The sequence below is a fragment of the Macrobrachium nipponense genome, chromosome 18 (genome assembly GCF_015104395.2).
Source record: "Macrobrachium nipponense isolate FS-2020 chromosome 18, ASM1510439v2, whole genome shotgun sequence".
In the NCBI taxonomy this organism is placed as follows: Eukaryota; Metazoa; Arthropoda; class Malacostraca; order Decapoda; family Palaemonidae; genus Macrobrachium; species Macrobrachium nipponense.
Genome location: NC_087211.1, coordinates 65138947 through 65149638, shown reverse-complemented (window position 1 = coordinate 65149638; position 10692 = coordinate 65138947). Strand labels below are relative to the sequence as shown.

The following is a 10692-nucleotide window of genomic DNA, read 5'->3' as shown; positions in this document are numbered from 1 at the left end:
CCCTTGTGTGTTTTTGCAGGGATTAGCAGAGATGTTAGTACCTGTTCATCCTGTTTTTTCATAAATTGGTTCCCTCTACTAACTATGATACAGGCACAAGGCATTGCCATACTCTGCTCTTTTTTTCCATGTGTTAACAACTGTAGTACCATGAATTTATCTTCTTTTTCACATATTGTCATGAGGAGCCATGTCCTTGCCTAGGGTATATGGTTATTAGTTGTCATCTTCCTCTCCCCATCCTTGATCAGAGAGGGCACCAAGGAGATTTTTACTGGAATTCACTGCACCATGGGGTAGACTTCCATCTTTGGGCATTCTTCCATTGCAAACCCATTGTTTGTGGGAGTACATAATGCATATTGGGATTTCCTTCCATTGCAGATCATTCAAAGTACATTAGAACTTTTGGATCTACATTGGGTAACTCCCAATTTCTGTCTGTAGTAGATTTGTGGCACAGATTATTCCTTCTCGGATTCAATTATTAGTTTAACTTTGTTGATTAGGCTCTTTATGAATACTGGATGATTAAGTTTTCATACAAAATTATTCATTGCCATCTCTAATGCCCCCTTCCATTCTTTGCTGGGAGATAGGCACAGGAGAAAGAGCTTAATAGGTGGAAAAGTTTGTTTTGAAACTTACACCTTGTGCACCTCATGTTTATTTTCATAGAAAGATTAGTTCCCCATTGGGTAAGTAGTGTACGTACTCACCTACCAATTCGCTACTCGCAAGTTGACTCACTGCACTGCCAACATAGAATCAGAGGAATTTATTTTTGGTGATTATAAATTAATTTCTCTATATAATGTGGTTCGGATCCCACAATAAGCTGCAAGTCTTGTTGCTAGGTGACCAATTGGTTCTTAGCCACGTAAAAATACCTAATCCTTCGGGCCAGCCCTAGGAGAGCTGTTAATGAGCTTTATTGGTCTGGTTAAAGTAAGATATACTTGACTTTTTTGAAATAGATTACAGGCAGTCCCCGGGTTACGACGGGTTCGGGTTACAACGTCCCGAGGTTAAGGTGCTTCTCAATTATATTCAGCAGACTATTTCCAGGGTTACGACGCCTACAATACTCATCTGGCAGATGAAATATGACACAAAAAATACAAAATAATCAATATTTTAAGTTTTTTTTTTAATGAAAAATGCAACAAGAATGCAGTTTACTTAGTTTTCAATGCACCAAAAGCATTAAAAGTAAGGTTTTTTTTTTTAGGATTTTTTACAATGTTCCAGCTTATGACACGTCTCAAGAATGAAACCCCTGTCGTAACCCAGGGACTGCCTGTACTTTGAAGTAGTCTAGTGAACAGAACAAGTCTCACTGACAAACTTGAAATTGAACAAAGTTAAATTTGCTAGTTGTTTAAATGAAGTATTGGAAATGAATGACACAGTTACAAAAAACTTTTATTTGGAAGAATAAGTTATTCTCATGCTCCACAATATACACATTCATACTTTTCAAAACAAAACAAGTACGTACTGTATTGTATTTCTATAAAAATAATAATTACAAAATTTAAAAACTTTGCATGAAATTTTATACTATCTGTATAAAACAAATAACACTAATAATTAACAAAATGATTTCCTAACTATTGTAAGTTACCATTCAGTGTCATGCGCACTACAAAAATAAAGAACTTTAGCGTTACACTTCAACAGATAAGATGACTGCAGTTACAAACATGGCAAAGGTGCATTTCACATGAGGCTGACTTTGTGTTATCAATTTAGTAAGTAATACTGCAAACAAAAATCACACAAAAATCAGTTTACTCACGTTTGACGCACATCTCCAATGCCCTGATACTCTGATTACATAATCTTTGGTTACTATATCTTTCAAAACACTTGATCTTCCAAAGAAAAAAATATATACACCACTGGTAAGAAAAACTTTACAAAAGATTATGCATGCATCCCATTGCAAGACTGTGGAATGCAATACTAAGGAATACCAGATATAATTAGCATACGCAAATCTATTATATTTGACAATATCAGCACCCTACGAAGATGGAATATTACGCTTGTTGTATCTGTTATGTACTAATTTAATACAAGTGTTTAAAAAAAAATTCAAACCATCAAGTCTGTTGTGCAAAACAGACTTGCACAAGACATTTCATTTATAATTCTTAACAGATTGTCTCAGGATTTACAAATTTCCTAAGATATACAACAGATAGCTACAAAATTTGAAGGATCATACACAATCCCAATTTTGCTTTTATTACACAGTAATAGATACAAAATATAAAAAGGGCACAATGCTGTTTTGATAATACAGCTTTATTTTGGAAAGTACACTGACCCTCCCGAGATTTTTTATTTTTGCAGGATTAAATTACAAATATCGAGCAGCAGTGAATATTTTAATACACGAAGATCTTCTTTAGGTCATTAAATAAACCTTCTGAAATGTTACAGGAACTCCTTTTCACTGGCATTTGAGCTTTCCCTAATTCTCCAACACCTAATAGAACTTCTTCAATTGTTCGAAGGTGACAAAGAAGATTATGTTCCATGGCCCCAGTCTCAGCCAAGTAGGGATGAAACCCTTGTATAACGCCAAAGGTCCCTCTGACTTCACAGTCTGTAGAAAAGAAGTTTTGCTCAAGTCACAAGGCAAAGAAATATTCACTGTAAGCCTTTAGATACGTATTGGTCTTACAATATTTTTATTTCAGTAATAGTTAAGGTCTTGGCTATCAAAAGTTACTTATCAATATGAAAGATGCATTAATTCACCTGAAATTTTAGATGGTCATGTTACTGAATAATAAAATGCTTTCACTCTATATTTTCTATACTAAAAAAGTTAATTCATGTGCAGCAGAAGGTTGAGCATAATCAAATTATAACCCAGCACTTGGTCTTCAGGTAATTTACTAGATGGCTATTATTTCCTTAAGTGCATTATACTTTTGAAGACTTAATTTTTCTTTCTTAATGCTTCACTTGCATTTATTTACCTTGCATACATAATTACATGCATCAGTACTCACTGATAACAGTGCTTTTAGTACTCTTATAAAGTTGCTGGTGGCTACTTGTGGTGGTAAAAATTGAAAGTTAGTTGAAAGCCTTCAACTTACAACCTTGCTTCTCCTTCATGTAATTATATGATGGGTTTGTTTTGCTGTTTCTTGCTCTTTTCTAGTTTCCTATCTTAAGACTTGTTTAGGCTACAGTATTCTATTTTTACTTTATTCCTTTACTAATAATGTAAATAAAATTGTAGAAGTTCGAACATTGGAAATAGAAACTTAATCTCTTGTAATTTTCTATGTTAACTGCTTTCGACTTCAAGTAGTCTTTAAAATAAACCTACCTGTACTAAACAGTCCACAGTACTGTTGTATATGCTTGAGGTGCATACAGCTCCATTTCCACTTAAGGCTGCTGGGGAAGATTTAAGCCTCCTTTGATTCATTAATCGAGTCTTCATGAAAAAGAAACATGGGAAAAAAAACATTAGGATAAATAGGTACCAATATCACAAAGGATTCTAAAATGTACGTTAAATCAGATGCATAATACATTTTTGGCAGTTATCTGGTAATACTTAACCCTTTCAGTCACCAGGCCTCTGAGCCCTGGCTGCCCTAGACCATCACTTAAGCAATATTTGACTTTCTTTGCTGTCTGCAAATTCCTTATTTGGGCTTGATCCCTCATTATGGTCTCATTTTAAAGCAGAATAAGTTAACTACATTTCGGTATTTATAAATAAAGCAAAACCCAGAAAGGGTGAAATGACAAGTGTTAGAATTACCAAAAATAATGTACTTCAAAGTGTCATAAATGATCTAAAAGATTGATAATTAGACATAAGGCAAAACAAAAATTATATTAGCATACCCGAACAACATCTAATGGGGTCGATGCAACTGCACCACCAAGGCTGGATATGAAGCTAGACCTGTTATAGAAAAATAATACAAAAATCACCATCTGACATAAGGATACATATAACACTTGTATTTTTGTTCTTTTTAAGAGGTTTTGAATTTTTGTTTTCCTTTTTTTTTTTTTTCGTTTTCCTTTCCAAAGACGAGTTTTCTCCTTGCTCACTGAATTCTTGATTGAATTAATTTATGACTTCTCACTGTCTGACATCATAAAAAAAACAAAAACTGTGCACCTGGCATGCATTTACTGAATAATAACCATAATGAATAATTCAACAAAAATTTCTAATGGCATGCTTTTATAAGTGTTTATGCATTTTAAATTACTTAAAAGCTTCACACACAATTCAATTGAATTCTATCAAAATCTTATAAAGCAGGACCTAGACAATATAAGCTGTAATTGGTTTTGAGAGTTTTGTGAAAAGGAAATAAAAGAGCATTTGCATGTGAAACTTAAAATCTGAAAAAGCAGTCAGTCAGTGAGAGGTTTCCATTTATTTTTTTTTTTCATTTTGGTATCAACCAATTAAGGCAAAAACTTTAGGCTTTAAATTCTCGACTTCACTTATAAAAAAAAATTGAAAAAAAAATTGTACTTAAATGAAAAATGGAAATGATGAACTGGAATGATATGATGAATCAGACTTGGTAATTTAAAGATATAACTACGCATGAATAGGGTGCATTACAAATGAGATGATAAAAGTTACAGCTACAAAAATTACATAAGAAATACTGGTATATAATTAACATTAGGGATTAAGTATTCACTGCAAAGTTGTAAGGAACTTCACTTATCATATCAAGTTTTAACTTTAAATTTGCAATCTTTTATGATGATGAAACATGGAAAGAACTTTAATCTATTGATTATAATTAAACCTTGTAAAGAAGCATGATTCCTAAAGCAATGATTTCAATATAAATTTCAAGTGCAAAAGAGCACAAAGTATTACTGTAGGAAGGCACAAGCAATTAGATCTTTATATCTCAATCAAGCACTTTAAAGTTATCCCTTATTGTCACACTATATTCTGGGAAGTTAGTGAAAACACTGTAACAAATACAAAAAAAAAAAAAAAAAAATGGAAGGGAGAGTTAAGGGAATCAAAAGTTGATGAATGCTGTTAACAATAATGTATAATGGTATGATTAATGACAATGAGACACTATAAGTGATGATAATGATAATGTTACAGTACAGTTCAGGTTATCAACGTTACATGGGACAAGTCACTCCCGAGAATCATGGCGGTTCCTCAGCTCAGGGCCCCACAGTCCAACTCACGGACTGGGGACCCATGCCGGGTAAGCGGTCTGGGACCGGGGATTTGGGTTCCGTTGCCAGGGCCTCAAGGACCCTAGATTCATCTTGGACATGCGTTTGCGAAACATCTGGAATGGACACACGTGAAACCATGTGGTGGTTGCCAAATACGCAGGCTTCCACCAGGAAAAAGACAAACTAACCAATTCTTACTAAGCATTTCCCCCACTAAAGCTAAAACCCTCACAGACTAACAATATACTGAGCTACATTACACAAAGGCAAAAACTGTACATTAAATCTCACTTTATTGAAGCCTATTCTGCAAAACATTAAGCCTTTTTTTTACTTTGTTTTTTTTTTTTTTTTTTTTTTCTTACTCATCAACTCCACTTCCTTTTGCGAACTTTAAAAAAAACAAAAAAGACTGTTAACAATGAGTCTCATCCATTCTGTCTTTCATTCTTAATGAGATGAAAATTACAAACTTTGTTAATGTGGAACTGGGTTAACATGCACTTTATGCACTCTTCGTATGATGCCAATTCATTAAACTGTAAATTGAAGGCTAGGTAAAAAATACAAACTCAGGTAACATCTTAAAAATCAATCCGTATTATTACAGCAACTGCTTAATGTAAATCATGAGGTTTCAACATATTGGCAGAAAAAAATCAGGTTTAATACATTAGAGAATAAATTACACCCAATATAACAGTTATGTACAACACAGTTAAGCAAGATGCTGTTATAATAACTAAGCCCCTGGTGTACAGTATTTGATAATAATGTTAAGTCCTAGATATTTTGAATTAAAAGCTCAGCCTACAGTAAAAAGAAAAACATTTTTAAAACATATACAAAACGCAGGTACTTACAAGAAATGATTCGTAGCATTGTCAGGCAATATATTCATTTTAATGAAGTAATGTTTACACATATCGTAAATCGGTAACTCCACACCAACTATCACGCCTGCTCTTTGAGCTGTTGGACACACACCCTATTCAGTTACAAAAGAGAACCACCATTAGAAATAATACAGATTATAATAAAAGAATCCTATTACATTTACCTTATTAACCCTTAATGAACTGATAGCTTCTCAGGAGTAGTAATAACAAGTTTGGGATGGTGGACAAATTGATGCTGTTGTGAAGCAATATTAAGGGGCCCGGCCGGCTAATGCCATTTTTTAAGGACAGGACTTTGATATTCATACCACTTAATAAGGCGACTTGGGACATCTCCAAACCGCATTATGATTTTCGCCTCTGACCTTCGGTTTTGTGACGCCAGGGCGATTTATCCCGAAAATAACCATTTTTCAAATTCTATCTCCTCCCTTGATATTTAATATTAAGACCTAGGATTACTACCATATATAGACCTGATGTAGACCTCCAATCGAATGAGAAGTTTTTTTTCTAAAAGTAATTTTTTTGCTAGATATGAATTTTTCAATATGGTAAAAAAATAAACCCTATAAATCAACAAAATTTATATATATAATTAAAAAAAAAAAAAAAAAAAAAAACTGGAAAAAGGGCTTCATTTGATTGTTCTATAATGTCTTTCTGAGTTATATACCAAATTCCAATGTTATAGCTTTAAAACTAAGTGAGAAGATAGATTTTGAAGGTCAATAAGTATAGTTTTGAGATACGGGCGTTGAAAGTTTTCCTTCGTATTTCTATAAAGACAATGTTAATAAATAATGATTATTATGAATGTATATTTCTTTTTTGTGTATTAATAAACCAAAACTAATTTATAATTTAATCATAAATGATGATCCCTTTGCTCATATATCGTAGCCTGGGGCACTCCTTCCTACGCAACTCTCTCTCTCCCCTTCACTTACTCGGCTTATTACAGCAAATTTTCTTCTTCTGTATGTTAGCGAGATGTTTTCCTTGTATTTTCCTCTTTGGCATGATGAAATTCTTGCCGAAACAAAGATAAACAAACGTAAATGCAAGAGAATGTCAGAGGTGAAACTCGGAGGAGTACTCTCTTTTTACAAAGACAATTTAATAAATCATGATTATGAATTTCATATTCCATTTTGGGTATTAGAAAACCAAAACTTTGTTATTTATCATAAATGAAGATCTCTTTGCTCAAAGATCGTAGCCTTGGGCACAGTGTGATATGTGCTGTCAGGCAAGACGGGGGCGTTACTACGCAACCCTCCCCTCTCTCTTCACTAACTACGCGTATATTATGATATTCTGTAATGATACTTGAGCGATTTTTCTTCGTCTATGTTAGCGAGATGTTTTCCTTGTCTTTTTCTCATTGGCATGATGAAATTCTTGCCGAAACATACGTAAAAGCAAGCGAATGTAGAGGTGAAATCGAACGTGTAGACTACTTGAAGTTTGTGCTCGCACTGATGGTTGGACTTGGTAGCTGACTGAAGTGAAGTCTCCCTTCTCGACTCGGGGAATGTCTACAGATGCCATTTCTCCCAATTTCTTTGACAATAATTATCAAAATTTACGATAATAGAAGAAATATTGCATTTTCTTGTACGGATGAATGTTTTAGGCTTATTGAGTTATGTTTACTAATTACCCTGTAACTAGTAAAGTAAGAGGAATTTTGACAAAATATTTTGTATACGTATTCTCAATTGCCTTATGAAGGTCCATGAATTTTTTCATGACTGCATTTTTCGCCCTATACCACCATATATAGGGGTTCCGGCCGGCCCCCTTAAGTGCCATCAATTTGGAAAGAATTGGGTAGGAAAGAGGTGCCAATAATTCTATAGTCTGTAAATTCACTAATGGCAACTTTTATACTGGCTAAAATCACGAATCTGGCAAGGCATCTCAGCTTCTCAGGCCCAGGGCTTCAGTTCTGGTTCTGACTTTGAGGGAGAATGTACAGTCTCTCTCACATGATTTTTTTTTTTTTTTTTTTTTTAAATTTGCTCAAAAATATACCATGGTTTGTTGTTGGTTTTGTTCTTATATTTTATGATAGCATGTCAGTTGTAAATGTAATTTTGCAAAGAAATATTTGAAAAAACATGTAGATAAAAAAAGTTACTCAATCTTCGTTCTCAGTAAATTTACGTAAATATTTTTTTAGCAAATATGCTAAGAATTTGTTACCAGTTTTATTTTTTATCTGTTTTGATATTGTGTCAGCTGTAATAATAATTTTACAAAATAAAATAAAATTGTTTATCAGAAAAAACATATAAGTACATAAGTTGGTAAAATTTACGACTGTCTTGTAAGAAGGGCCCCTCAAGGAGTTAAAAATACTAATTTTCAACTTCTTGTGGAAGGTAGGTTGAATTTTTTATAATTTTTTCCTTTAACCATGTAAATTTGCATATCTGCCTCAAAGTTTACCTGGCCTGAAAAGCTGCACAGTATTGATTTTTTTACTTGTCCACTAAGGGTTAACAGATGACTTTCAATTTAAAAAGGAAATTATTTAGCCCTGCTGTAGAAAAACAAAATAGGTGAAATAAATTGCTCACTTTAATTGTAAGGAATTAAGGTGCTTTTGTACATAAATACCATTTAATATACAACATTTTACAAAGTCTTTACTTACTCGCCACAGACCCTGGATACCTTCTTGGTTATATATACTAACGAATGCCTGCAAGAGGCTTTTTTCTTTAAAGTCGGTACGGCCACTCTGCAGTCGCACTTTAAGCACATCTGTGGGATTAGCCATGGCGCTGGAGACCACGCCTAACATAAAAAAAGGATAAATGTTTAAAATTAGAATTTGGAAGTAATAAAAGCATTGAATAAGGTGGGATTTTTATAATAGAAAAATTACCATTAAAACTTGCATTCAAACACTTTGCAATGAAACTGCTGTATAGACCACCTCCCAACACCAATGCTGACAGGTCAAGAAATATATATCCAATGATAAATATGCTCTCACACACTTCCCAATGATGAAAATGCTCTCACATTAAAGCAAAACGTAACCATCAATACACACCTGCCGTGACTGCACAAAATACATTGATTCCCAATCTTTCTTCATCAGGATTCTGAACTATCATCTGCTTGAGGGTGTAATAAATACCGAATTTGATTGTGCCATAAGTAGCTTGTCGGAGGACAGCGGGTGCAATTCTGAAGACAAAATAGTAAGAATGAATACATGTATAACATCAAGTGGAAACTCTTCCTTCATTGCCTGCAAGGTTTCATAAGCACTTTTAAAACCTTCAATACAGTTATCCTTATGCAAGTTTAAATTTTTTTACATGAAATTTAAATTTATTCCTTTAACTAAAGAAAAACATTACCAAAAATATGCATAAAATTGTTTTGGGGATTATCTTTTAAGATCACTTGAATACAAAATGGGCTACATACCCAAAGTATAATGCACGAACTCCCTCCTCACTGGATATCTTGAGGAGGGCATGAAGCATACCCCGATATCTTTTGGCTACAACTTCACCAGCGTCACATTTTCCACCCTGAATTTGTAATCTTGTTTTGGTCGTATCAATTGGAAAGGTTCCTGGAAAAGAAAGAAAGAAAAAAACTTGTTATTAATAGAGGAAAGATATAGTACCTTTCTTCAAGCTGGTTAAAATGAAAGCAGCACCCAATCTCATTCAACCAGCCTATAAGGTCTCCCAAGCAACTACCACTCATTAAAAATTCACCAGTCAAACACAGTACATAGCACATGTAAAGTGTTTTGTGTTTAAGTTTCAATTATCCATAAACTACAGTAGCAATGATTCATTCATATCGACTGCATTTTGTGGTTAAGTTTCAATTATTCATGAACTACAATGGTAATAATTCATTCATAATCAACCAAGTAAGGAAATGGAATTTGTGACAGTCGACAGCAACTAAAAATCTTAAGAGTAAGCGAAGTATCCAAAGGATATTTTCAACTAAGGAATAGTTTTATCAGAGTGAAAACCTCAAAATCAAACTGCAAAGCTCAAACTATACCCTAGATTTCCTAATAATGAATTGTTTAACGTATAAACGCATTAGCTGGAGAATGAGTGAGAATGTCAATGAATAAACTAAAGCTAAAAGAAACCTTTCAAGTCAGTGAACTGAGCAACTACGAAACATGGCATGCAGCACTCCCAAGAATGTCTCTGACACCTTTATGTAGAACAACCTGCATATCTGAGCTATTTTACTGTCAGATTTAAAATATACTATACTACTAGTAAGCAAAATGTGTTAATATATAATGCCAATAAAGAAAAAATAAGGACACTGTGCTTGCCAATGATGACACCCAACTAAAAATGCCTTTAGGCTTGACCTAGAAAAACACAAAACAGATACGACATCATCTGGCTTGAATTCAAGCTTTAAAGGGGGTCAATGCACTTTTGTTCCCTTTAAGTATGTATGTATGTATTTAGTACTGCTTTAAATAACTGATCAAATAAATAAAATTTTTAATTTGTTTATCTTTACCCTTTTTCTTTAAATATATAACTGACCAAAAAGA

At 33.6% G+C, this 10692-nt stretch overlaps 1 protein-coding gene across 2 annotated transcripts in view; it reads right to left on the bottom strand.

Annotated features, from left to right (window-relative positions):
- Window positions 1-1412: 1412 nt before the first annotated feature.
- Window positions 1413-10692, bottom strand: part of LOC135197100 (mitochondrial uncoupling protein Bmcp-like) — a 33650-nt gene continuing 24370 nt past the window's right edge. For both annotated transcript variants that reach the window (XM_064224061.1, XM_064224062.1), the window contains exons 3-9: window positions 9573-9723; window positions 9190-9326; window positions 8785-8927; window positions 6084-6208; window positions 3886-3946; window positions 3356-3466; window positions 1413-2617 (exon numbers count right to left, since the gene is read on the bottom strand). In XM_064224061.1, the coding sequence (XP_064080131.1) occupies window positions 2498-2617; window positions 3356-3466; window positions 3886-3946; window positions 6084-6208; window positions 8785-8927; window positions 9190-9326; window positions 9573-9723 (848 nt within the window). In that variant the 3' untranslated portion in view covers window positions 1413-2497. The remainder of the gene's footprint in view (window positions 2618-3355; window positions 3467-3885; window positions 3947-6083; window positions 6209-8784; window positions 8928-9189; window positions 9327-9572; window positions 9724-10692) is intronic.